The sequence below is a fragment of the Neolamprologus multifasciatus genome, chromosome 6 (genome assembly GCF_963576455.1).
Source record: "Neolamprologus multifasciatus chromosome 6, fNeoMul1.2, whole genome shotgun sequence".
NCBI lineage: Eukaryota > Metazoa > Chordata > Actinopteri > Cichliformes > Cichlidae > Neolamprologus > Neolamprologus multifasciatus.
This window is the reverse complement of record NC_140444.1, coordinates 22374785-22400478: the sequence shown is the minus strand read 5'-3', so window position 1 is coordinate 22400478 and position 25694 is coordinate 22374785. Positions and strand designations below refer to the sequence as shown.

The following is a 25694-nucleotide window of genomic DNA, read 5'->3' as shown; positions in this document are numbered from 1 at the left end:
ACTGGTTTTGTTTGGAGGCTTACTTGTTTCCGGTCTGGCTTTTGGCACATCTTGTGAATGTGTGTCACTGTTATCTCTCCGCTCACTTGCAACCGTTGTCCGTGGCACCGTGGCAGAGAGGACAAGAGGCCTCTGGTTGTGGTACTTGAGACGGTATGTTTCCGTCATGCAGTTATCCACATTGAAGTATGTTGTCAGAGAAACCTCTTGAGCAGGCACTGCCTGTTCCATCCTGCATCCAGCTGCTCTTTCCTCGCTTTCACACGATGATGGGGTACTCCTTTCTGGGTCAGACCCCGACTTGGAGCTTGCATCTGAGAAGGTTCGGAGGCCCGACATGTCGGGCTTTCTGTGAGGACTGACGTAAGATGTGGACGAAAGACGAGGACTTGATGGAAAAGGTTCTTGGAGCATCCTGGGACGAAACACTGGGTGGCCTGTTTCCCCTTGGTGAGGAGTCCGTTGGCTGGGTCGAAGGTGAGGCAACCCTGTTGTACCAAGCTGACGCTGGCTGTTCAGTTGAAGAGGTTCTGCCGTCACATTGCTGGGAGGGTGGTATGGCAGGCTTATATGGGGACACTGAGAATCAGAGGCTGTGGCCTCGCTGTTACTGGAGAGGTAAGTGCTTTCTCTATCCTCTGGCTCAGAGAGAGCAAGATCATCAGAGCTGTTCCATTCTGAGCTGCTGGTTTTTGTAATGTGCCTCAGGTTTGTACTTTCTCCAGTGTGCCCTCTACAGTTTGTCATCTCCTGCTGCTCACTCTGCCTGCTGTCCGAGCCAGACGAGATCCTCTCAGAAGACCCTGCTTTTCTGGAGGTACTAGACGTGTACTTTGATTTCCGTCTACAGAAAAAGAGGAAATTAATTAAGGTGTAAAAACTTAAAATTCATGTATATTGTCTTAAAGCATTTTGCTATATATTATTGCTATATTACATTTCAGTGTAATAACTTGGATTTATGCAAAACAACACATTTTGGGGTGCAAACTGAAGCGGCGCATGTTTCCGACAACTTTTCAAACATCCAAGATCTACAACTTGCTGGCTGGCCTAATCACTGTAATCCAAACTACTCTGACATGTCACATGTATTTTTTTTTAAAGATATATTATACAACTGTACTTTTTCTCAGGTATCACTGATTTTCACTGAATGAAATGTCCAGGAATGTTCAGGAAGGACGCTCAGCATCTGGTCTGGTTTGCTTTTTTGTCAGCTGATGTTTGGGGAGGAGAAACTAAAGTTTCCATGACAGCAGTGCTGCAAAATAATCTCTTCTAGTAGTTATGCACACATCTATTTTTGATGTGGAGGGCATTGTAGGAACATAACAAGTTTCCAGAGGTAAACTGAGTTTTAGAATCGCAGTGTTGACTTTCTGGCTCCATCCTTTAGGCCTCCTCTTCCATTTCATTTAGCTCTCTGTCTGTGTTCTCAGTTTATACTAATTATGCAATTTGTTAATTTATCCAATATGACCCATTACACACTATAACCACAGTGCAAGTCATCCCTATATATACAGGTGGATTAAGTCCATCAACTTGAACTATTTTTTAAAAACTAAAGCCATTTTTATGTAATTCAAGAGAAACAACATGAAACAACCTCGAACATGGACTGCTCTTTTGATGTGAATGTGAAACTTGATCATGGTTCTTTCCCTGAGGTTTGGGTTGATGTTTGCCTATAAAACAAAACAAAACAAAACAAAAAACAGGATCAAAACAAAGCAGTAAACTGAATAAAACAGGAAAGATGCAAAAAAGATAAATCCATCTTTTTATAAGGTTTATTATTACTATTATTACACAAGAAGAGCTATACAAATATTAAGACATGGAAAATCACAGGCTAAGAAACAATGAGAGGAAGTACCAGACCAAACACAGAAAAAACCCCAACATGTATGTTTTTTCCTCAGACAGTGCAGACAATTATGCCTATGTTAAAAAGCAAAGCTAAACAAAAGTCTAAACTAATAAGGCAGATGGGAGAAAATCATCTGTCTGACGTCAAGGCTGTTGCCCTCTCAGGACACAAGGTGGCAGCAGAAGCAAGTTAATCTCACACGACTTTCACACAGCTGGATGAATCAGTCAGCAAGCTCCCTCCATGCACCAGCGCAGCGAGAGGCAGTGTGGTGCTGAATTCCTTCCCTTTAAAAATAGATGTGTTATTTTTTTCTTCGCTGTTGCCCTGGAGAGGTCCATGCAAGGATAAAAGTTCTAGCTGTTGGTTGGAAACACTGGCTCTGAATGCACATAGCCTTGATTAAGTATTGAGTGCAGCACACTCCTAAGTACAGCATGCAACAGAAAGATATTTATGACAATGCCAGCAGCTACGTCCAGCTGTGCTAGCTGAACAAGCTTTGTGGGATTATCATCAGATTAATGCCTGTGCAGGACTGACTGGGTGAAGAGGTTAAATAAGCCAGTCCAAACTCAGAAATCAACATAGCCTTTACAAGACAGGTTGAAGAAAGAAAGAAAGAAAGAAAGAAAGAAAGAAAGAAAGAAAGAAAGAAAGAAAGAAAGAAAGATGAACTTTTGAAATCTAATCTAAGTTTCTTTTTTCCTTGTAAATCTTTTCATGTAAGTATTGCAAATGTTTTAAAACATATAACTGAGATCAAAGTCCTGTTTCAAATGTCACATTATATTACTTTAATTTTTCTTTTTTTTTACATGTTATCCTTTTTTTTGCTTCTTTTATGGCAAAATCTACATTTAAAACATCCACATCATGTTTTTAAAGCAGATATGACTTTGTTTTTGGAGGGATAATTACATCCACCCACAACGTATGTTTCCATGCATACCTGTTATATAAAGTGGACTTAGTGGACTAGAATAAGGCTGTTACATACAAGTACATGCATGTTAACATTTTACCAAAAACTGAAAATTACTAAAAGCAGGTTACAATTACGCACTGCGCTGTGGTTACTTCACACACTGCATTTATTACCAGCTAATTCTTTTACTGTGCCACGAAAACCTCAGGAAGCCTTTAAAATCGTGGAACTTACCATTGTGTGGAGGTGAGGACATTATACTAGATTTTGCATCGCCTCCTTTTTGGTGCTGCTGGCTGAAAATAAAAGACAGCAACTGAGTGTGTTTCCAAGTGTAATACAGAACCAGCATAAAAAAACCCAGAAGCATCAAACTTTTACTCTTTTTCTGGCAATAAATAATGCACATCAATCCAGATAATACCAGTAGTATGGCAGGACCAAAGACATATTCAAGGTCTACTGAGACTCTAATGACTAGAATTGACTTTAGATGGAATTGACTGTATAACAGTTGTTTTGAATCTTGTCTAGTCGACCCAATATATTGTCGAGCCTGTAAAAACGCATGATTGCTTTTAATTCTTACATTACATTCAAATTTTCATGTAGTTCTCTAGCTATACCATATATTGTTCTACAAAATGACAAAAAATGTGCATAAAAAGGCTGAAAACAGTAGTAGTCCATGGTACCCTTTCATTTAAAGTGTTTTTATTTTCAACAGACACCTAAGGTAAATAACCAACCACAGAAAATATCTATTGTTATTACCAAGTTAAAACTGATTATTAATTGCTACATTCCTTCAGACCATTACAAAAATAATGCTTTGATGAGTACCATCATCAATAACATTCATGATATTTCAAAGATACCTTTGTAATATGATAGTGACTAAATGCAGTACTCAATAGGCTGTAAAAAATGCAGCTTTTATTAAATAATTATTATTCCTAAAGGTGCTTATTATATTAGGAATCCTCTCTAAAATTTACCTGTGTGTATCGGTACTCTCTGTTTATAAACCATACTCACTGACAAAGACTTACAAACTGCAAATTGAACAATTATGGAGAAATTTTATTAAATTTTTCATAATATTAATTAGGGATGGGTATTGATAAGATTTTCACGATTCCGATTCCATTTTCGATTCTGTTTAACGATTCGATTCTTTATCGATTCTCTTATCGATTCTCTTATCGATTCTTTTTAAAAAAGGAGAACACTAAGGTCAAATAGCTTAGAACTTTGTTTTATATCTTCTCTTTGAACAAGATAGAAATTTAGGAGTAACATGGCCTTACAAACCCAACAGTGAGATCTTAAGAGATCCACAGCCTACGGCTCTTCAATGGGGTGTCACTGGGTCCCCAGGAAAAAAAATTGTAAATGTAAAATAATAAAATAAATATTCTTCTGTAGCAATAACAAAGTATAACATCAATTATTCTGTAGCAATTACACAAGAATATCCAGTAATGTCCCTGCCTACAATTAAACACATTCACTTACCGAAAATCATCTGCTGTGGCAAATGGGTGCAAACCTTTGACCACAAACTTAGTCACTGTTCGGTGACATTCGTCTATCCTGGCCTGAAAGGAGACGCTAACGGTAGACTGCAGTGAGAACTGCCAGCATCTGAGCCAGACTCTGACTGTCTCTCTCATCATGGTCATCTAAATGCACAGTAATGGCAGGTTTTGTAATAAGGCAGATCGCGCTAACATAATATGCACTGTTAGTTGATTATTTACCTGCCGCATTAACGGGAGAGGACGTGCAAACGTTACCGCTGCTGCTGGGTTGAGATTCACGAGTCCGGAGCGGAATTAAAAACACGACATTCATTTAAGGTCATCGTATGTTTTGTGAGCAAATGCTTTTGTATATTTGTAGTGTTTCCTCCCTTAAATGAAATATCTACTTTGCAAGTATTGCAAGTTGCCCTGTTGTCATCCATTCTCGTAAAGCAAAACCAAACTTTTGAGCGTTTGAGCCGCTTAGGCGCCGTGTTTCCTGCCAGGTAAATGACGCTCCGCAACGTGGTGACGTCATTCGGGGCGACTGGAATCGATAAGGGAATCGTTTGCAAAAATGGCAAACAATTCCAAGGAATTGAAACACTGGGAACCGGTTCTCAACAAGAACTGGTTTTCGATACCCATCCCTAATATTAATTTACAAAAACCAGATGATTTCCTACCTTAAATACCTTTTACACAATATAATTACATACTTAAATACTTACTTAAAGTATTTTAATAGTTTGCTTTTACTTGCATGAGGCACTTTCATATTTTAATATCTCCGTGTACAGACTGCAAATTTAGAGAGCATTTACACATGCATTTCTTTTTAAACTTTAAAGTCCTTTTTAACCATACAATTTTGGGTTGAATGTGACCTTTAAACAATCAATATTTACGTCAAATAAAGTCATTAACTGATGGGTGATTTGGAGCCTTGGTGAACACAAACAAATTTAGGACCAAATTCTCACAGCGTGACTGCTTCTCTACACACACACACAAAACAACCAATCAAAACATACTGAGTAATGAAAAGTGCCATCTGAACAAGATTTAGAATGAAAACCACTCAAAGATGGCTTTCAGTGATTAATAATTCTTTGTTAAATATACAGCCAAAACTGTTTCCTAGCTTCCAGGTTTGCTTATGTATTGTAGATATATGTGCATTTCTGTGTCTGCTGCTGGCGTCCTCCACACACTCACCCTTTAAAGTGTACATGGGAATAGAGTATTAAAATAAACTTCCCTTTTTTAGCTTCTGGGAAGCTTTTATAAATATAAAATGTCAGAGAATAAAAAAAATAATGGAAAAATATCCTGTTTCCTATCAAAGGTTTTTAAGGTGTCTCTTTTATAATTATGGCGCTCACTGTGGATCCAAATGGATTTAGCTAGACCTACTCCAGCTGGACTCAGTCCAGGTACACTGCAGTGAGCGGCGTCCATCTCAGTCTATAGAGAAAAAGCTTTTTTGTCCACAACACAAAACGTAACCAGTGGACAAGTGGAAAAAAATAGCAAGTGGCAGAATATATCCAGCTCTCTTAAAATAACCATAGACGCAAAAGGAAAACAAGAGTGCGCGTGACAATGAAACAAAAATTTGCAGAGCAGCATTTTTAAAACACATAAGCTAAAAAGATGGACAACATAAGCTTGTTTGTTTTTTTCTGTTTACATTGTAACGCCAATTGCGTGTTTTTCATAATAGTTTACAAATAGAAATGCTAGATATTGTCACTGACAAAGAACTTGACATATTCTCAAGATGTTTATTAATGAAGGTTTTTATCCATAGTGTATTAATGCCATGGTAATGAGCTGAATCAAGAAGAAATTGTCTTCTTAGATTCACACATAGTACACATTTCGCAGTGCAGGATGAGTCATAAACTTCGTTTGGTTTTCCAGGAAAAGATAGGCCTTAAAATACATTTTGAACATATACAAAACTACTTTTTGTCATTGTTAACACAGGCTTATTGGTGCTTTTAGAAAAAGATATCTGAAAATGTGATTTCTGGGCCAAAGTTTTCTGGGTCATCAAAATGTCCTTTTGTCACATGTACTATTTTAATGAGAAAATTCATAACAAAAGATTCACTTAAATCTTACTCTATTTCTAGAGATCTTATGATGTTGCCTATTAAAGAAACTATTTATTTATGAACACAGCATGCTGGCGATTTGCCGCAGGTAAAATTAAAATGACAATATCTGTCATAGTCATCAACTGAGTCTTACCTTTGCAGCGGTACCTCCGCTGTTGATCTCTGGTCTTTAACAGCAAAGCCATCGACCCCAGGAGAATCAGGATTGGTGGAGCCACTGCTGAGTCTATCACTGCTCTCATAGCCAGACTCTGTCCTTTGAATGGTCCAGGTATCACTACGTAGAAGAGTCTTTGGGCCCCCCTTTAGTTTGCTGCCCCTCTGGTAATTTACTCGGCTTTCTGACTCTACAGAGCTGTGGCTCTCAGTCTCAAGCCGCTGCTCGTCCTCATAAATTGTCATTAAACATTTCTGTTTCCGATCCTCTCTGGTTCGGACATATTCCCGCTCGCGATCTCGGCTTTGTTCTGGGTGCACCCTCTCGTGTGATGGAGGCTTACTACACCGTGGGCTGTCATGTTGCTGCTGACGCCGCTGCTCTAGTTCATTCAATACCGTGTCCACATTTAACACCTCCCGAATAGGTCTCCAAGTAGACTTAGACTTATTGCGACTTCCTCCACTCCCACCTTTTTCCCATTGGTCATGGGTGCCATCCTGGTCATTGTGACCTGGGAAATTATTAGTTTTCCGACTATGTCCACAACTCTGTGCACCAAAGGACTGTCCATGTGGCTCCTGAGATCCTCTGCTTGAATGGTTTGATGGCTTCTCATTACGTGGATAGCTTTTTGATTTTTCCACAGGAGGCCCTGGACCATTCTCTGGTGGAGATGAAGGTCTTGCATGCGTCATATCTAAGAACAGTGAACACAGATTATATGCAGAATATCGCATGTAGAGCCCATGCAGTCTGCAAATTTGTCTTTCTCCTCCCAGATTTACACTGCTACCCTTATAACTAGAGAACATGTGCTATGTGCACACAGCCCTCTACCTTTGTTTTGTGATGGTTCAGTTCTTCGATGACCTCTGTCTTTTTTTGATGTTTCACCTGGCCTCTGCAAATTCTCCATGAAAGTTTCCTGAAATTTGTTAGGACTGCCAAGAGGATGTTTTACTGTTGAGGAAAATAAATTAATCAAATGACAGGACTGTGGTTCCTCTACAACACAGAAATTATACTGTTTTTGACAAATAATTTGGAATATTTCTGGCTCTCGAACAACTAAATGAGTGTTAAATATTTACTCTGAGCCATAAACTACCTTTAGCAGGGTTAGTTCCCATGGCCCAAATTTAAGAAAAGAAAGAAAGAAATAATGAGTAAAATGGAAAAACTCTAAAGATTTGTATATATTTTAACTCAAGACTACAGTCTATACAAAAGACATTATTATGCTTTTGACCAACATTATGTATGACGTAACCACAACTCTCCAGCATCACAAATATTTTGGCAAAGAGACAATAAGAGCACACACTCAAATGCGCATTTGCACTTTGAGTAATGTACTCTATCTTTTTATTTCTGCCAGGACGCTGGGGATGAAGCCAGTGGCCAGTGACTACAGATGTTTCTCATTTGATATCACGGTCACATTGATCGAACGTCCATATTGGTCATGAAACAACCACCGACAGCGGGAGAAAAGTGTAAATCCCGGAACTGGTTAGCAAGTGGTTTCTGGATTTTGTCGGCTATTACTAGGTGAAACTGGTCGCAAGAGAGTGCTGCTTGTCAGTGGTTTGATTGTTACCAAATGGCCACAGTCGCCTGTGGTTTGCATGGAAAATGTCTGCATTGTCTGCAAGCACTCACAATCTACTAATCTACTGCAGTCTACATGTTCCAGAAGATGCAACATTGATTTTGAAGGCAAATGTTTCAATACAGCTCGAAGAGTAGCCGGGGAACAGTGTCAGTGTGCTCAATGCAAACTATGGGTAACCAAAGCAATCTTAAAGAGGTTTTTGCCAATTACTTAGGAAATACACATGGTTGCTAGGACCAGTTTTTAGGCCTGCATGATTTAGCCCTGTGGGCTATTCACTTAATCTATGATCGTCATCATGACTGTCACATGTCCAAAGTGGGCAGACAAGTCAACATGACGTAGTTAGCAGTCATGTATCTCACAAAACCTCAATATCATTTTTTGATCCATAAGATGTGAAATCCTGTGCAAACACGTATTCAACAGCAATTGGAAACTTTGTCTGGTTAAGCAAAAGCTGGTTGCCTTATGGTCTTGTTACACCCTGAATCTCATGATAAGACAGCAGTGTTAATCTGTTTGCACAATTAGTGGCTGTAAATTCATCCATGGGCTATGATTTACTCTTAGAGTGACTCCTTTTGCATTTTTTCCTGTGCCATATACTTATAAGAATTAGTTATGAATCAAGTAAACGGTATTGCATGAGAAAAATGTTAGAAGGGCTACTTTCATTATTAAATCATAGTCCATATAAAGTACACAGTAGATGCACCATTCTGCCGTTGCTTCTTGCCAATGGGGAAAGAGAAAAAACAAAGAACATATGCTGCATCATTAACTTTGGTAAAATACACAATTGCTGCCATGGCTGCCCACCCTGTGGTGTTTCTTTGCCTTTTGTAGCAAACGGGTCACTGTGAGAAACAGTGCTGATGTGAACTGCGAACATCTGGCTTTTTAATGAGCATGATCACCTAACAGCTTCCACTGTCTTTTACTTTTGTAACTCAGCTCTTCTCTTAGTTACTTTGCTTTTTGCAGCACTGTCTCTTTCTTTTTATGTGTACTGCGCTTTAAGCAGAGGCTTCATTTTTACTTTTTATTATAAGATCTACATTAAAACATAATACAATTATTACACTACAAATATTTATATTGCAGAGAAGGAAATATTGTGAGGATTATCTGAAACATGAGGTGAAATTATTGCATTATTGCATAATGCTGTGTGCATGCAAAGCTGGATGTTACAAAAGTGGTGAGTAAGAGCAGTGAGTAAACTGTCATATACTGTTCATGCAGCCCAATACTGGCATTGTAGGACTTCGACTGTTCCAAGCATACTAAACAGTATATGCAGCAAAGTGCTGTTTAATTTAAAAAAGCAAATTTTATCTTGTGTCTTGAAATGATAGAGCAAATTTGTAACGAAAGCATTAAACCACAAAACATTTCTTGGTTTGCTGCTTTAATTTGAATGAGCATAAAGTACTGTACAGGACTGAAAACTCACTCCTAAAAACTGCACGTCAAATTAACAGGACAACAGACAAAATATGATTACATTCAATGAAAGGATAATAAAAAAAACTGAGCCATCTGAGTGTGAAGCAAATGCATCAACGACTTACTTTGAATGTCATAAAAACAAAAAATCCTGTCCCATGCCAAAGTATCTGGGCTCCACATTAAAGCAAAACAATCCATCTAAACAGGAAAGGTGCCATTGCCAAAACCCCAAGCTTATAAATTAATGGAGGCAAATGTCGGAAATGTCCAGGGGAGGAGCGAGAACTGTGGAGCAGGGGCATGAGTGCGTTTGGCCACAGGAGCGGGGATTAGGGAGCGAGGCGTGGGTGGTAATCTGCATGCAACAGAGGCATCATCCTCATGTCAAGTTCAAGCCAGCACATAGACCAGGACAATCTTTCTGCCTGAGGTTTAACGGCATCACCCTGACGGAAACCATAACTGTAATTTGTGATTGACTGAAATCACCACTGTCATACTATTGTCGTACTGTTAAATTTTACCTGATGATACTTTCACAAAGACAATTCAAATGCTGAAACAGACTGGGCTTTTTGGAAAAGAAATTACTAGACAAATTGGAATGGGTCAGCATTCTGATCCCTATCATGCTCTCTTATGTCGTAGCTTCATTTCACTTTAAGTTCCCAGACAAGCCAAGGATAATCTCTGTGATTGCAGCCTGGTGGACACTAAACCCTATTGTTGCACAAAACTCATTGTGTAAGTGTAAGGTTTGCTTAGATAAATCATACGCACACAGTAAAAAACACTGCACTTTTTTAATCTAAGCTAACAAAGAGAGCACACTGCATCTTACTCTGAAAAGAACACTGAGCCCAACATTATGTAACTAAAGCAAAATTAAAAAAAACAAAATTCCTTTAGCTCGCTAAAATTATTACGTATTACTATGTCAGAGGATTATTTTACTCCTTGCTGTATGTCCAGGTAGCTAATGTTAGCTGTCCGTTAGCAAGCTACTGCAGTACGTTTGCATTTGCAAACGTAATAACATGAATCATTGTTTTTTTTTTAAATAATCCAGAGTCCACTATTATAGAGTTACATATGTGTTACCTTACTTTAAAAAAAATAGCCTCACACTGGCATTTGAATATCACTGATAAAATACAAGATGCTAAAATAGACACAGATCACATCAAGTGCCAGGATCCCACAATTTTTCTATTCTTTCTGCTCTTGTTTATACAAAAAAAAAAAAACTGTGCATCCCACTCCACAGCATCTATTAGGCACTTATTACATTAATCAGATAGAGTTGATATGGAGGCATCTTTACACAATCAGAAGTCAGTGTAGAGCCATGAATTGTTGTCCCCTGTGTGAGTGGGAATTAACTTCACTCTATGCTATATGAGAGAACATTTGAGTTTGTGCGCACATGTGTGAAATTTCACATACCCCATTTTATAGTGTGAAGAATCAGTTAAGACTCATCCAGATATTAGCTGCTTAATATTACCTCATTCTTTTCACACTAGTGTTTCAGTAAAACCACCATTCCTTTTTGGAAAGTTTGTATGTCCAATCTGAAGTCACAAAAAGTTTTATGGTCATTTATCATGAATCTCCTGTTCCACCATGTGCTTTACGAGATTGAGATCTGGTGACTGTGGAGGCCATTTGAGTACAGTGAACTTAATTTACTGTTCAAGAAGCCAGTTTTCAGTGATTTGAGCTTTGGGACATGGAATGTAGTGGAGGTAGCCATAAGAGGATGGGTACAGTGATGGGTACATTTGGTGCTGAGGGGTCCAAAAAGTGTGCCACATAATATCCCCTACACTATTACACCACCACAATGATGGTTCACTGCTTTCATGTCATTTACATCAAATTCCGAGCCTACCATCTGAATGTTGCAGCCAAAATCAAGACTCGTTAGATCAGGCAAAATGTCCAATTTTGGTGAGCCTGTGCAAACTGAACCCTTGAGCTCCTGTTCTTAGATTTTTAGATACTTTTCTGCCTTGGATGAAACTTGTGATTATTTCATCGACTGATGTCTTCCTGTTAGCTTGAAACAGTCCTCTGACCTCTGATATCAACAGGGCAACTTGTGCCAGAGAAGTGCTGCTCACTGTGAATTTTCTTTTATTTGTCATTTTATGTAAACAGCAGTTTTGCACTTGAGGAAGCAAAACATAAACATTTAATTCTTTGATTAATTACAGGTAGTAATCAGAAGTTAACTGCAGATTATCCCTAATCTGACTCGGGGTAGGCCATTATTTAATCTCATGGATTTATTGACAGTATTTGCCAACAATCCAATAATCATTAATACATTATTTACTTTCTCAAGTTAGTAAATGCAGGATAACTGATTTTAGGCATTAATGTATAACCAAACGATCTTGATGTAGAAAAATGAAGGAATGAACAGAAAGTAGGTCTATACAATTCAAACCATAAATACAAGCATTTCTGAGGCAGAGTTGAACATGTTTAGGGTGGGAAAATATAGTTCACAGTAAAAAGACATCACACCTCATATATATTGTGGATTATCCCCTTCATATATATATAAAGGGGATAATCCACAATATATATATATATATATATATATATATATATATATATATATATATGAGAAGTTATCTTTTGTCTCATCCTGGATTGTGGTGCTGACACTAACCAGTCCCCGGCCCCCTTCCTTCCACTTAGCGTACAGCCTCAGGGTGCTGGACTTGGGGTGAAAGCCTCCATACATGGTAAGGAGCTTTCTTGTCTTGATGTCAGTGGCTTCTATCTCCTCCTTTGGCTAACTTATTATACCAGCTGGGTACCTGATTACGGGCAGGGCATAGGTGTTGATAGCCTGGATCTTGTTCTTACCGTTCAGCTGACTCCTCAGGACTCGCCTGACCCTCTGCAGGCACTTGGTGGTTGCAGCTTTCCTAGCTGCCTCTTCATGGTTCCCATTCGCCTGCAGGATCCCCAGGTACTTGTAACTGTTTTGCGCCTCTGGTATTCTTGCCAATCCCTTTCTGTGCCCTGCTCATGTATTGACCCATGTGCCTGTTCATCTTAGCCGATATGATGCCTGATAGGAGCTTCCATGTAGTACTGAGGCAGGTTATTGGTCGGTAGTTGGATGGGACCGGTCCCTTCTTGGAGTCCTTGGGGATCAGGACCGTCCGACCTTCGGTTAGCCATTCCGGGTGTCTCTCGTCAACTAGCAGCTGGTTCATTTGTGCTGCCAGACGCTCGTGGAGTGCAGTCAGCTTCTTCAGCCAGTAGGCATGAACCATGTCAGGCCTGGTGCTGTCCAACTCTTCATACTAGAGACCCTTGCTTGGATGTCTGCCACTGTGATGGTTACTGGACCCTGTTCAGGGAGGTTGCTATGATCTGCCCTCAGATCCACTAGCCACTGAGCATTGCCGTTATGGGTTGCGTCCTTCTCCCATATGTATTGCAGTATTGCTCCGTCTCCAGCATTGGTGGTGCTGTTCTCTTATTGTTCCCTTGCCACTGAGAGTACACCTTTGCTGGTTCTGTGGAGAACAGCTGGTTTATTCTCCTGCCTTCTATCTCTCTGGTGTACCTCCTCAAGCGGCTGGCCAAGGCTGTGAGTCTTTGCTTGGCAGTTTCCAAGGCCTCAGGTATGGACAGCTGGCTGTATTTTTTATGCACCTTCTTTGTCGCACCTTTCTGCAACTCAGTTAGTTGGCTAACCTCCCTCCGTCCTTCTTTGATCTTGCCCTCTAGCCTCCTTCTCCATGGAGGGCACTGCTCCTTGTGGCTGTTCAACTTATAGACATGCATCTCACTGATCACTGCTGCCGTATTGTAGATCAGCTTATGATGGCCTCAACTGACAGTGTGCTCAGTGAATACCTCAGGCAGCAAAAACCCAAGAAAGAGGAGGGAGACAAGGAACCATCATGGAAGGACAGGCCCCTGCACGGTATGTACCACCAGCAGATAGAGGAGGTGGCTGATATCCAGAAATCCTACCAGTGGCTGGACAAAGCTGGACTGAAAGACAGCACAGAGGCACTAATCATGGCAGCACAAGAACAAGCTCTGAGTACAAGATCCATAGAGGCTGGGGTCTATCACACCAGGCAAGACTCCAGGTGCAGGCTGTGTAAAGATGCTCCAGAGACAATCCAGCACATAACAGCAGGGTGCAAGATGCTAGCCGGAAGGGCATACATGGAACGCCATAACCAAGTGGCCGGCATAGTATACAGAAACATCTGTGACGAATATGGCCTGGAAGTTCCGAGGTCAAAATGGGAGACGCCCCCAAGGGTGGTGGAGAATGACCGAGCTAAGATCTTGTGGGACTTCCAGATACAGACGGACAAAATGGTGGTGGCTAACAAACCGGACATAGTGGTGGTAGACAAACATGAGAAGACGGCCGTAGTGATCGATGTAGCGGTTCCGAATGACAGCAACATCAGAAAGAAGGAACACGAGAAGCTGGAGAAATACCAAGGGCTCAGAGAAGAGCTCGAGAGGATGTGGAGGGTGAAGGTAACGGTGGTCCCCGTGGTAATCGGAGCACTAGGTGCGGTGACTCCCAAGCTAGGCGAGTGGCTACAGCAGATCCCGGGAACAACATCGGAGATCTCTATCCAGAAGAGCGCAGTCCTGGGAACAGCTAAGATACTTCACAGGACCCTCAAGCTCCCAGGCCTCTGGTAGAGGACCCGAGCTTGAAGGATAAACCGCCCGCAGGGGCGAGCTGGGTGTTTTTTTTTGTTTTTTTTTTTGAGAAGTTATAATAAGTGGAAGGCTGTCTTACCGTTCATGTCACCGTTTACTTGGGCTTTGTAGCGGGGACACATGGTGGTCTGCCTTGGTGCATCTTCATTAGATACAGGACTGCCCTCGGGGTTGGTGTAAAATAAAAGAAGCGGCTGGAAATGTCCTCTAATGCATTTAGAAGCAACATCTTTCCATTTGGACCCAATCTGAAAAAAGGTGAAAATAACTGAGTTAGAGCATGTAACACAGTAGTAGGTAATACACTTTTGAAAAGGGGTAAGGCGGATTAATGGCAGACATCCTAACCTCTTTCACAGTAGCATCATCAAAAAACATCCACTTTGAAGATTTGGTGTGATAGGCAAAAGCTGAGTAATGTTTACTCGCAAAACAGATCATCCCCACCAGATGTAGCTCACTCCGTTTAGCATTTTCATCAGTGACTCGGTTGAAAAGCTGAAAGAGAGCAAATTGAAGTTTGATGGTTTTGTGCCAGATTCTAAATCCTATGAAAATATCAGTTATTTGTGTGACTTCCGTGGCCAGTTTAAAGATTACAGCATGCTGACCTTCATATATATGATATTAAATGATAAAATTGGCAAATATCTTTTTATATGTACATTTGTAACAAGTCTTTTAAAACACTGGACAAAAGTACAAAAAGTACAATGTTTTTCATCCATAATAATCTAATGGATTTCCATTTGTTATCAGGTTACTGGTAACTCCATTCAGCCTTTGACTTGGTCTTACCCCACACAGGTTCAAACGGGGGCTAAGGGACTTAATAACATCATCTGTAAGATCAGACTGCTCGGCGTCCCATACAAATCCAATCGTCACAATCTCTGGACAGTTCATTAGGACGCGACGGATCTTGATGCTCTGACCACAGTTACTCTGCATAACAAATAATGCATTTAAGGATAAAAACAACTGGGCATAGCAATTTTTAATTGTCCAGTAAAGTCCAGTAAAACTATATAATCTTTCTATTTGAAAAAAAAATTATGTTTGCATTTAAGTTATGCAGTAATGGGAAATGTGCCTTTCTAATGGGCTACTAGTTTAGGCAAATATTAGGGGTGCAACGATACACAAAATTCACGGTTCGGTTCGGTTCGATACTTTGGTGTCACGGTTCGATATTTTTTCGATACAAAAAAAATGTTCATGCCTTTTTATTAATTTGTCATTTATTAAATTTTCACGGCACATTCTGCACCACATCTCTGTGCGTTCATCATTTGTTTGAAGCCAGCTCACCTCCTGCAACCACTTTTCAGAGAATACGCGCTTCTTTTGTGGTTCGGACTCCTTCTGACATTTCTTTGGAGGTGGAGGAACATCACAGTAACTGCTTAAAGGAGCTTCTTCGACATCTTTAAGAGTTCTAAACAAATGTCTGTCCTCCTGAAAATCTTATGTACGCAAACACGCGTTGCAACTTCTTATCTTGTGCGGGTTTTTATTTTGACAGCGAATGCGCACCTGCGGACCACTTATGTGCAGCCCTGGTTATTTAGCTCGTCATATTGCAGCCACAGAAATTCTTTTGTCCATGAAACCATAAAGCTGCACTTTCTTTTTTCCTTATAGTCTGATTTGTCATAACCTTTCCGTTTTGTGGTAAGCTTTTCTTTGGCTGTCACTTCTTCACGCTGACCTGTCTTATTTGGCTCAGCAGAACTAAAATATATATCCTGCTGCTTTTACACACGCACTAACATAACGCTCAGCGATTCTCTGCGCGATCAACCTCTCACATGTTTAAGCTGCGGGAGATTTCACTTGTCATGTTTGCATAGTAAGCTAACGATTGATAAGACGATGTCAGAGGAATTGGTGCGCAAATTATCATCACTCACCAATCAGTACTGTCGCTCTCTATACACAGTTCACGCGATTGCAAAGTGAAAGCAAAAAACAAGCGCAAATTCAAACGCGATTTCAGTATGTCACATATTGACAGTGGCCGATGCCAATGACATAATTACCCAGCTACATTTCCAAAAGAATGCAAAAGCATTGACATATATTTTTCCTTCCTAGGATAGGCCGACGGGCAGGGCAGAGATAGATTTTGGTAGCCCGACTGGAAAAAAGCCCCGTCGGGCTAGCGATTTTGCGAGCCCTGTATCTGATTGAGGAATCACTCATCTTTGGAAAAGAGAGTTTATTATGGAGAAATGTCTCTTTCCAAAATAAAAGCTATACTATACGCTTCTTCTGGGCTATATTCTCAGCAGCATATTAAACATATCAGGTCCCCATAAGGAGAATCGTGTGCTAACGGCTGTCTAAATGACTCGGGTAAAGTTTGTAGCATGCTGCTTGTTGTTTTTCTCTGCTTCCACTTGTCTTTGCACTAGGATGATGTCGGAGTAAATGTGCAGTCATATTGGTTGTGTTCCCACTAGTGCTGTCAGCGTAAATCTGAAATGACATTAACGTCACAACACGGCAAATCTCCGTTAACGAGCTACCGCGGATCACCTCATGAGTGGGGCTGGAAGACGTCAACACATTAACGAGCTAACTGCGCTAACACACTAGTTCCCACCAATTGAGCATTGCTGGCACATCCAACATACTGTTTTACTTTTGTCCATGACAGGCTTACCTTCAGGGTCATACATCACATGAAAACCAAAATAGTTCCAAACGCCAGATCTGAATGAGGGTGGGGGAGGTTCAATTTGCCATGTTGCAACTAGCCTAGCTTCTGTCTCGCTAGCTTGCCCTGCGCTCAGTGAATCTGTGTTCGACTACTCCGCCTAGGCTGCACTGTCGAGCGCAGATCCACTGAGCGCTCAACACAGACAGCATCGTCAGAAGGAAAGTTGATAAAATAAATTAAAAATGTTGTATCGTTCGATACATATGCGTACCGAACCGAAAGCACTGTATCGAACGGTTCGATATCGATACGAGTATCGTTGCACCCCTAGCAAATATGCTGTCTTTTCTAACTCTGAGAAAAACCCACTCTGTTGGATGTTTTGTAATTAGTTTTTAGTGATAAAGTTGTAAAGTTGTAATAAAGTTGTTTATAAAACACTTTACCAAAATTGCAAAATACTTTAAAACAACAACCAATAAAAACAAAGATGCAGACACTGGTAAGGAAAAAGTTCTTCACTCAAAGTAATAAAGGCATTAAATAAACAAGACAAGAATGAATAAACAAGACGCACAATAAAAAAATGAAATGACCGTGTGTAAATAAAACACTTACAATGTGGCTGAAAGTTTTGAATTGTTTTACAATTTGATTGAGGCTAGCTGTTCTACTTATATAACTCTCACTGAACCAATCGCACTGTTGGAAACACATAAAAAAAAAAGCAAACGTGAACTTTTCTTACTAACTTCTTTTAAGCAAATTTCCCCAAATGTCAGAGTCATAGGTTGTGTCTTTTTGAGGTATAAACAAAAAGATGAAATAAACCGAAAGGAAATTAAAGTGACTTAAATATCATCATCAGAATATTGCAAAGGCATAAAGCAGCCAGAGAGCATGGGAAGAGTACGGGTTTAAGGGAACACAGCGCTGTGCCTTAACTGATGCACACTGAAAAGGAAGACAGCGGTAGCAAATACAGATGAGAGAAAAACAGTGGATAAGCCCTTACCGCTATTTATATCCTAACACTAGTCTGGCATCGTCTCCTTCCGGTCGCTTCAAGTGCAGTGTCACAGCAGAAAGCACAGAGTGTACTCTGTACAGTTGCAACAGTCATTTTTGTGTCCATTTTAAAGTATCATACTAACTGTTAAACTGAATGCCTAAATTATTCATTTATAGCTGCGTCAAACAAATCAGCATTTGCTAAAGGTTAAATTCAGACAGATGTTCTTACTAAATAGCATAACAGGGAAAAGGTAGTGAGCCACCGATTTTCTAAGAAATATTACCACAGGAAAAGGAAAAGTGACAGCAAATATGGAACATACCGGGCAGCTTCGGAGGTCACCTGTGTTGTTTGCGGCCTGCAGCAATTCTCCAAACATGTCTGACCTTAGCCACTCGCTCTTCCCCAACATGCGATCAACCTGTTGGCTGGGTGCAAAAACAGAAAATGCATCAACTAATATTTTGTTCCCATTCGATGTATAACATTAAAAAAAGTGTGAATCAGAAAATATGATCCAAACAATAAATCTGATATAAATTCTGTATTTAAGCAGATAATAATAATATTTATGCTATTTATTATTGAGATTGTGCATTTTATTATTTTTTGTCTTTGTAAGGTAGAGTGTGCAAAGCCCACGAAACACCTGCTGATAAAATCCAATAATAATAACAGACTACAGCTAAAAATCCCCCCTGGACACATTTGAAGAAATATAAAAACACCTTTCCATTAAAAAACTGTGCAAACTGTGCAATTATTTAGCAGGTAACAAACCATCATTTACTCTCTGAAAGAGTAATTGACTCTGCATGAATGTACACACATCTCATACTTACATAGAGTAGAAAGAGAATGTAAAAATATCTTTCCATTAAACTGTTTATGAAGGTGTTTTGTTTTTTAACACACAAAGTGAAGGTTAAATATACAAAGGAAATCACAATAGCAACCATAGTAGGTGACACTGGACTGGATTGGAAAATGTTGAGGTCGTTACGATATTGGAATTTCAAACTTCATAGCAATAGCCAGCAAAATACTGGATACCACTTTTTTACCATTAAAAAGAAATACAAAATTAATCAATGACAACACTATTTTTAGGTTGTCTGAAACAGGACAAAAAACTATGAGGTTAAAAATTACAGATATTTTAAGACTTTCGTTGGTAGAGCAAAAAAGGAAAAAATATATTTTTAAATTGTCTGAAGTAGTGCTGTGCTTCAGGTGACGGCACTATATACTGCTGATCAGGGGGACTTTGTAAGGTAGGCTGCCAATGTTTCTATGTAACTGATGTAGACTTCTCTCAGTTTCAAATTGTGATTTTTTTGTCAAATTTGTTTTTAGTGTTATCCTGATAATTAAGGTTGTCTATTAATAATAAACATAGGCAGGACTGATAAGGTTCGCTTCCTCGCTCCCACATGAATATTGCTGTTTTATTTTTAACCACAGCCGCTAGCTGCTGCCTTAATGACAACTTAACAGGTTGATAATGTGGTTATTGGGGGATTGCTAATAGTTAAACAGCTAACATTAATGTGTACGTTGGTTAAGTTAACAGTTATGATAACTGTTTAATATTTAATGTTGTTGAAATGGGAGCTTCACCAACTTCTGAAAGTGAGTAAAGCAAATGTGGATCAAGACATATTCAATTTTGTTATCATTAGTATATGAGTACTGATTTTAGACAAGATCAGTCACTACTAAACATTTTTTTTATCTTTATGGTACAACAGTTTTTAGTGGGCAGCATTAGAGTTGTGGCCACTAGGTGTATATATTCATTCACTAGGTGTATATAATTAGTAGGGGTGGGGGGAAAAATTTATACTGTGTAGTATCGTGATATTTTGTTTGCTAATAATGTATCGATACAGGTACAGCAGAAATCGATATTTTGTTACAAAAAAGTTTTTGTGGACTGGAACATGCTCTGACTTCAGAGCATGTTGATCCTTTTTCTGAGCAAGAATCCTGACATTCTTTCACTGTCCAAATGCGTTTAACTTTTTTTTGGGCAGCAATAAACATGTTTTATTTCAATTAAGTTTAAAACTTTTTTTATTTAATGTAAAATTATATTTTGTTTTAATTTACTTTCAAATTCTTCAGTTGCTGAATGGGCCGCATAGTTTTCATAAATTTCATAGTTCAGAATAGCTATAATTGTACCAGATGGTTGCATTCAGTTAAGTTGGACTAGACTGTAATACAAACCGTTCAGTTTGTCAACAATAAAACTGAAATGAGAGAAAGACTGAGTGTGAGACTTTGATATTAGATAAAATGAATATTGATAAAGTTTACCTTTATGTACAGAATCTGAATATCGCAAAATATTTTAAAAAATTGCAATAATATCGTATCGTGCGTTAAGTATTGTGATAATATCGTATCGTGGGATGTATGGTGATTCCCACCTCTAATAATTAGCAGGGTGTTATTTGGCATCCATTTTGAGGTTCTTAAGAAATAAAAAGATTAACACAGAAAATTTCAAACAGGGATAAACTGATTGTAAAAATTCTTGGGCAATGTTTGAAATTTAGCTAATATCAAGTTAATGCAGATGTCAATATCTATACGTTTTTATGCACTTATTCCCCATTGGTGGAAAAGAAGCAAATTAATTTTCTGAACAACTATTACTTTAAATAACAATTTTAAGTCTTTCAGCTTTACACCTCACTATCTTTTAAAATTAATGTGGCAATATGAGTGAGCAAAGCTGTTCAACCTTTATTGCTATATGTCTTCTATCCATCACTTTTTGTTCCATAACAATTTAAAAGCACAAAAACATTTATAATCTATTAATTTCAATTTAATAATGCTAGCTTGGAAATAAATGAATGCAAAGACTAGACTTGTAGTCTAGTCTAGTCTTGGAGCATAGCTGAGCCACTGTGTGAGAGCTGAGCAGCGAAAGGAAATTAAGTGAGGAGCCGGCTCTCGCTCAATGGGAGTCGACTCTTTGGATTCACTACAAAACACTCTCTAAGCACGGCTCTGATGCTTTTGTGCGTGACACATTATCGAACGTTACGTTGTGTGTCATGGATACTGTTGACTCCAAATCTCCCGACCACTATGTCGATCTGAGACAGCAAGACCGAGACAGCAAGACCAAGACAAGACCGAGGGATCCGAGACCAAGACAAGACCGAGACCAAAGTACGTCGAGACCAAGACAAGACCAAGACCACGTAAAAGTGGTCTCGAGACCGGTCTCAAGACCAAGACCGGTCTCGAGACATCCAACTCTAGCAAAGACACTATTATTGATTTCTCACATCATTAAGATCGTGTGAAAAATTGATGGAAGTTTTGGTTATTATCTTTAAATTTCAACTTAATAATTTGAAATTATGGTTAGGTCTGAGACTCACTAATTCAAAATACTGAAAACATATGAAAACAAATTATTACGTTTCAATTTAGAGATAATACGCTGGTTCTCCAAAAGTTGATTACGTTCATCTGGACATAGCGTTTTGTGGGAGAAACATTTTGTCACTCATCCAAGTCACTTCTTCAGTCTCAGCTGACTGCAGGTTTCCCCAATCTTATAAACAGTACATTTGCATAATGACTGAAACCAGCCCACTGAAGGATAATAATACGCTGGAATTTATTTTTTGTCAGGTGCAGGTGAAAAAAGTCAGAAACAATCTTGCACATATTTGAACTAAAAATTGTGACTACAATAAGCCACAATAGACCTGCTGATAATAACCAGCCTTGGATTTGTAATGTGATGACTTGATTAAAACTAGTAACCATCATAGTTGTTTTAGCATTGGTAGTATTTTGACATTTAAATTGGGTTTACTGCTTTGGCCTGATTTATTTAACTTTTAATCAACCAATATCAATATTTTTTATCAATCGAGTACTTACCATAAAGCAGTAGTGGAGACATAATGTACTAATTCTGTGAATGGGTGTGGGTCAGAAGATGCGCCACAACAACGACACACGAACTGCAAAACAAAGGCTGTGCATTATTCTACTGTTTCAAGTTTACAGTCTAGCGTGTTAGATGCATATTTCTAACAAGCAACCAGCTATATGACTCTTTTTATTATTTCAATTCATTAATTGAAAAAACTGACCAAGTTAAAATTATCCCCTTCTTTTGCACAAGACAACGCTATTGTGTAGTTTTTTTTTAATAACACATAGTGGTTTTTACAAGATTACTCACTTGCTCATAAAGCATCATTGCAAACTTCTGATGGGTGATGCAGGATTTGGATGAGCATGAATCAGTCGCCGTGTCTGAAACTATGTGTAAATGAATTCGCTCCAAGATGTTCTCCTATTATGTGTGAGAGTAGATACAGAGGCAACGATCAATACAAAGAACACAGCACAGGTGCGTAATTGTAAACACAAAAGTTGACGCAGTAAATGAGAACCACTGAGTAACACTTCACGTAAGCGTGTATTTAATACTCCTCAAAAACGTAACTATGGTGATCATGTACCAACATTTGGACAGTCTTTTAATGTTCCTATTTCTTCTTTCTTTTCTTCAGTAACACAGTAATACTCTTTAACACTCAGTTAGTGTGGAAAGGTGAGCTGAAGATTATTTTTGATTGTAAAGCAAAAGGCACGGTGTCAACATACAAAGCACTCAGCAGCATCATCCATCAGCCCAAGCTGGAAGCGTTGCTCATCCTTAAAAGTTTCTGCAAGGGCGTTACGCAAGCTGTCGGAGGGAAGCACCCGCTCTCTGCTCTGCTGAAACTGGCTGAATATACTCTGAAAAAGACGTAATTAGTTGCATAATTAATTATTAGTTTGCGATGCAGATATTGCATGTATGATCAGACAAGAATTTAATCCTGGACAAAACTAATTTAAAAAAAAGAAGAATGACTTAATGAATTAACACTAAATGTACCTTTAAAGCGCAGAAAATGCAGGCATCACCGAGACAAAAGTGACCTGAGAGCTGCCTCAGACTTCTCCTGAAAATGTCCAGCTGCCAAAGCACCTGTGGGGGTCCAATCAACCACACACATGTGTTCACACAAGGACATAAACTAAAAAAAGAGTGTTAGAGTTACCCAGAAATCTAAACCTATTTAAAACATGGTGCACACCTGAACAGCGCTGTTTAAGAAGCAGCTATTCTGGCCAGGCTCATTCAGCAGGCCTTTGGTGAGTGCGAGGGACAGCATGCTCCCAGGCTGGTAGGATTTCTTCAGGCCTCCTCCAGGTTTTTTGAACATCTTCACCCATGCCATGGAATTATTGCCTGCAGCTAAAGGAAAAGAATAACTTTTTAAATTAGAACTTCCCAAAGTTATTCTCTCTACACAAATCAACTTTTGACTTACTTTTTGTTCTTATTACCAAGTAATGATGCAACTCTAAGCTATACTTATAATATCAATTTAGCACCATCTACATTCTTATCTCCTTATACTTTGTTCATCTGCCTTTGTCCCATGTACTTATAGTTGGTGCTCAGTAGGTTTAAATATAATATATTATAATAGATATTATATTTTATTGTATTTTTGGTTGTGGTGGTGTAAATGAAAAAAAAAAGTACTTTGAAAAAGAAACAACTAGTGTCAACTCAAAACACACCACCACCCAGATTTCTGTCAAATTAAATGCAGTTGCAGCTAAACTCCAGTATACCTATAGTAATAATATTTATTGCATACTGTAATGGAGGCCCTGCTTGAAAGTTCTGTTAATCTTGGATACAGTGTTCATTACATCACTAATGCAAATGACTGATTTGGTCAGACGCCAGATGAATCCTGTGAACTACCTTCTCCAGAGTTGGGGGGAGATTTGCTGCAGTTGGACATGTTGGGATGAGGGAGATAGTGAGTTGGTCTGGCCATGGGCTCCAACCATTTCATCCCCACGCACCTCCTGAGCGGTTTGTGGAAAGCATTGTCAGCCACAAGGCAGCCTCAGCCATGTGCTGCCCAACATTGAATGCTACTGGACAAAGTCTGAGGACCGAGGAGGGGGGGGGGGAAAGGTGTAACATTTTAAATACTGAGAAAATATTTTATTATGGGATTCTCAAAAACTATGATTGTTTTTAAGCTTAAACATGAAATGAAATATAGATATAAGATAAAATAAACAACAATCCAGAGACACTTTCTTGTATCTTACTTATATGATCCGACTTTACTCCTTTCATGTCTCTGGAATAGCTTAATTTCTTATGAATATAGTATGAAATTACAATGAATGGCTACAGAAGGAAAGAAGTAAATAACACCGTGGTTGTACATTTTAAAAAGACATAACATTTCATTTTAAAGCTACATCCATACATGCATAAAAAAGTCAAAACACAAATAAATGAATCGTGACTTGTGCAAAATCCCTCATTTGCATGTCTATACACAGGCGAATAAGTTATGTAAATGCTATTGTAAAAGTGACATAGCCAATATGAAATACATGCTGAAACAACGTTGATTTCAGGACATTAATTTCATCCTGAAGTCAATGTTGGTAACAAACTCAACAGTGTCATCGTATATTCTAACGTTTCAGTGGCCACATGTGTTTGTTGCAACCCTCTCTGACACCATGTGATGCCTGTATAGGCCTATACGTGTAAATAAGCGCCCATCTTTGCTGTCGGGTTCATGAAGAGGGCATACATCCTCCTTTATTGAACGGGATTTGTTGACCTGATCCTTGGTCCTGTGTTTCCTTGCGATAACACCCTACACCCACCACCCCCAAAAATAAATAAATAAATAAATAAAGCTTCGACGTTCCCACAGTAGGAGACACGTTGCCAGTGTTACACAGCCTTACGCTGTAGATTTTACTGTATATGGGAACAGCTCCCGGTCTGCTACTGTATCATAAATATGCCGCAACTTGCATTCATGCAGTGGGAAAACAAGCGCTCTTCTACACTCACCTTAAAGAGGAGTCGGATATCGGATAGTTGTCTTTCCTCTCCGCTGAAGGCGCAGAGCGGTCCAGCTGTCAACGCAAAAAAAAAAAAAAAAAAAAAAAAAAAAAAAAATCCAAAACAATCCACGATTGGTCGGTGAATCCTGCAAATAAAACTGCCCAGAAATGACTGCAGATAGGTCCACGTAACGCACTCGCTGTGCAGCATTCCCAACCCCTCCGACACGCACACGAGCGGCAGCCCGAGCCCCTGCTTCCCTGCTTGATAGCGCACTCAACGCAGGACAGTGTTAATTCACTGGAATTAGTCCCCCCGCCTTTTTTTTTTTTTTTTTTTGTAAAACGGGGCCGATGATGGCCTGTACCAGAATGTCCGACGCGGATTAGTGATGTTTTGAGACTTGAGAGGTCAAACTCCGCCCCTAGTGTAGCCTCAAGTGCACTGCTGCTGTATTGCAATCTTCAATCCCTGCATGGCAAACTGTGTGCTGGCGGAAGGTCAGACTTCCAACTTGTCATGATGATGATGAGAGAAGACATCACATGACTGCACTGGTTTCATAATCATGCAGCACTGTGGGGACTAACCCCTGCCTGCGCTGTGCAGCACAGCCTCTCATTCAAATAAATTAAAAAAAAAAAAAGAGTAGCATGTCTTTGCTGC

General features: G+C 39.3%; 1 protein-coding gene across 3 annotated transcripts in view; it reads right to left on the bottom strand.

Moving 5' to 3' along the window:
- Positions 1-25533, bottom strand: part of usp53b (ubiquitin specific peptidase 53b) — a 31559-nt gene extending 6026 nt beyond the window's left edge. Inside the window, exons 1-16 of one of the 3 annotated variants that reach the window (XM_085162544.1) lie at positions 25035-25532; positions 23907-24096; positions 23224-23384; positions 23022-23114; positions 22745-22879; positions 22317-22430; positions 22010-22092; positions 18417-18522; positions 15213-15359; positions 14763-14912; positions 14494-14662; positions 7454-7576; positions 6590-7313; positions 3039-3100; positions 1613-1691; positions 3-844 (exon numbers count right to left, since the gene is read on the bottom strand). In XM_085162544.1, coding sequence (XP_085018670.1) covers positions 3-844; positions 1613-1691; positions 3039-3100; positions 6590-7313; positions 7454-7576; positions 14494-14662; positions 14763-14912; positions 15213-15359; positions 18417-18522; positions 22010-22092; positions 22317-22430; positions 22745-22879; positions 23022-23114; positions 23224-23384; positions 23907-24000 — 3082 coding nt within the window. In that variant the 5' untranslated portion in view covers positions 24001-24096; positions 25035-25532. Of the gene's footprint in view, positions 1-2; positions 845-1612; positions 1692-3038; positions 3101-6589; positions 7314-7453; positions 7577-14493; positions 14663-14762; positions 14913-15212; positions 15360-18416; positions 18523-22009; positions 22093-22316; positions 22431-22744; positions 22880-23021; positions 23115-23223; positions 23385-23906; positions 24097-25034 lie in introns of all 3 variants that reach the window. The other 2 variants (XM_085162546.1, XM_085162547.1) reach the window with 2 other exon arrangements.
- Between the last annotated feature and the right edge of the window lie 161 nt (positions 25534-25694).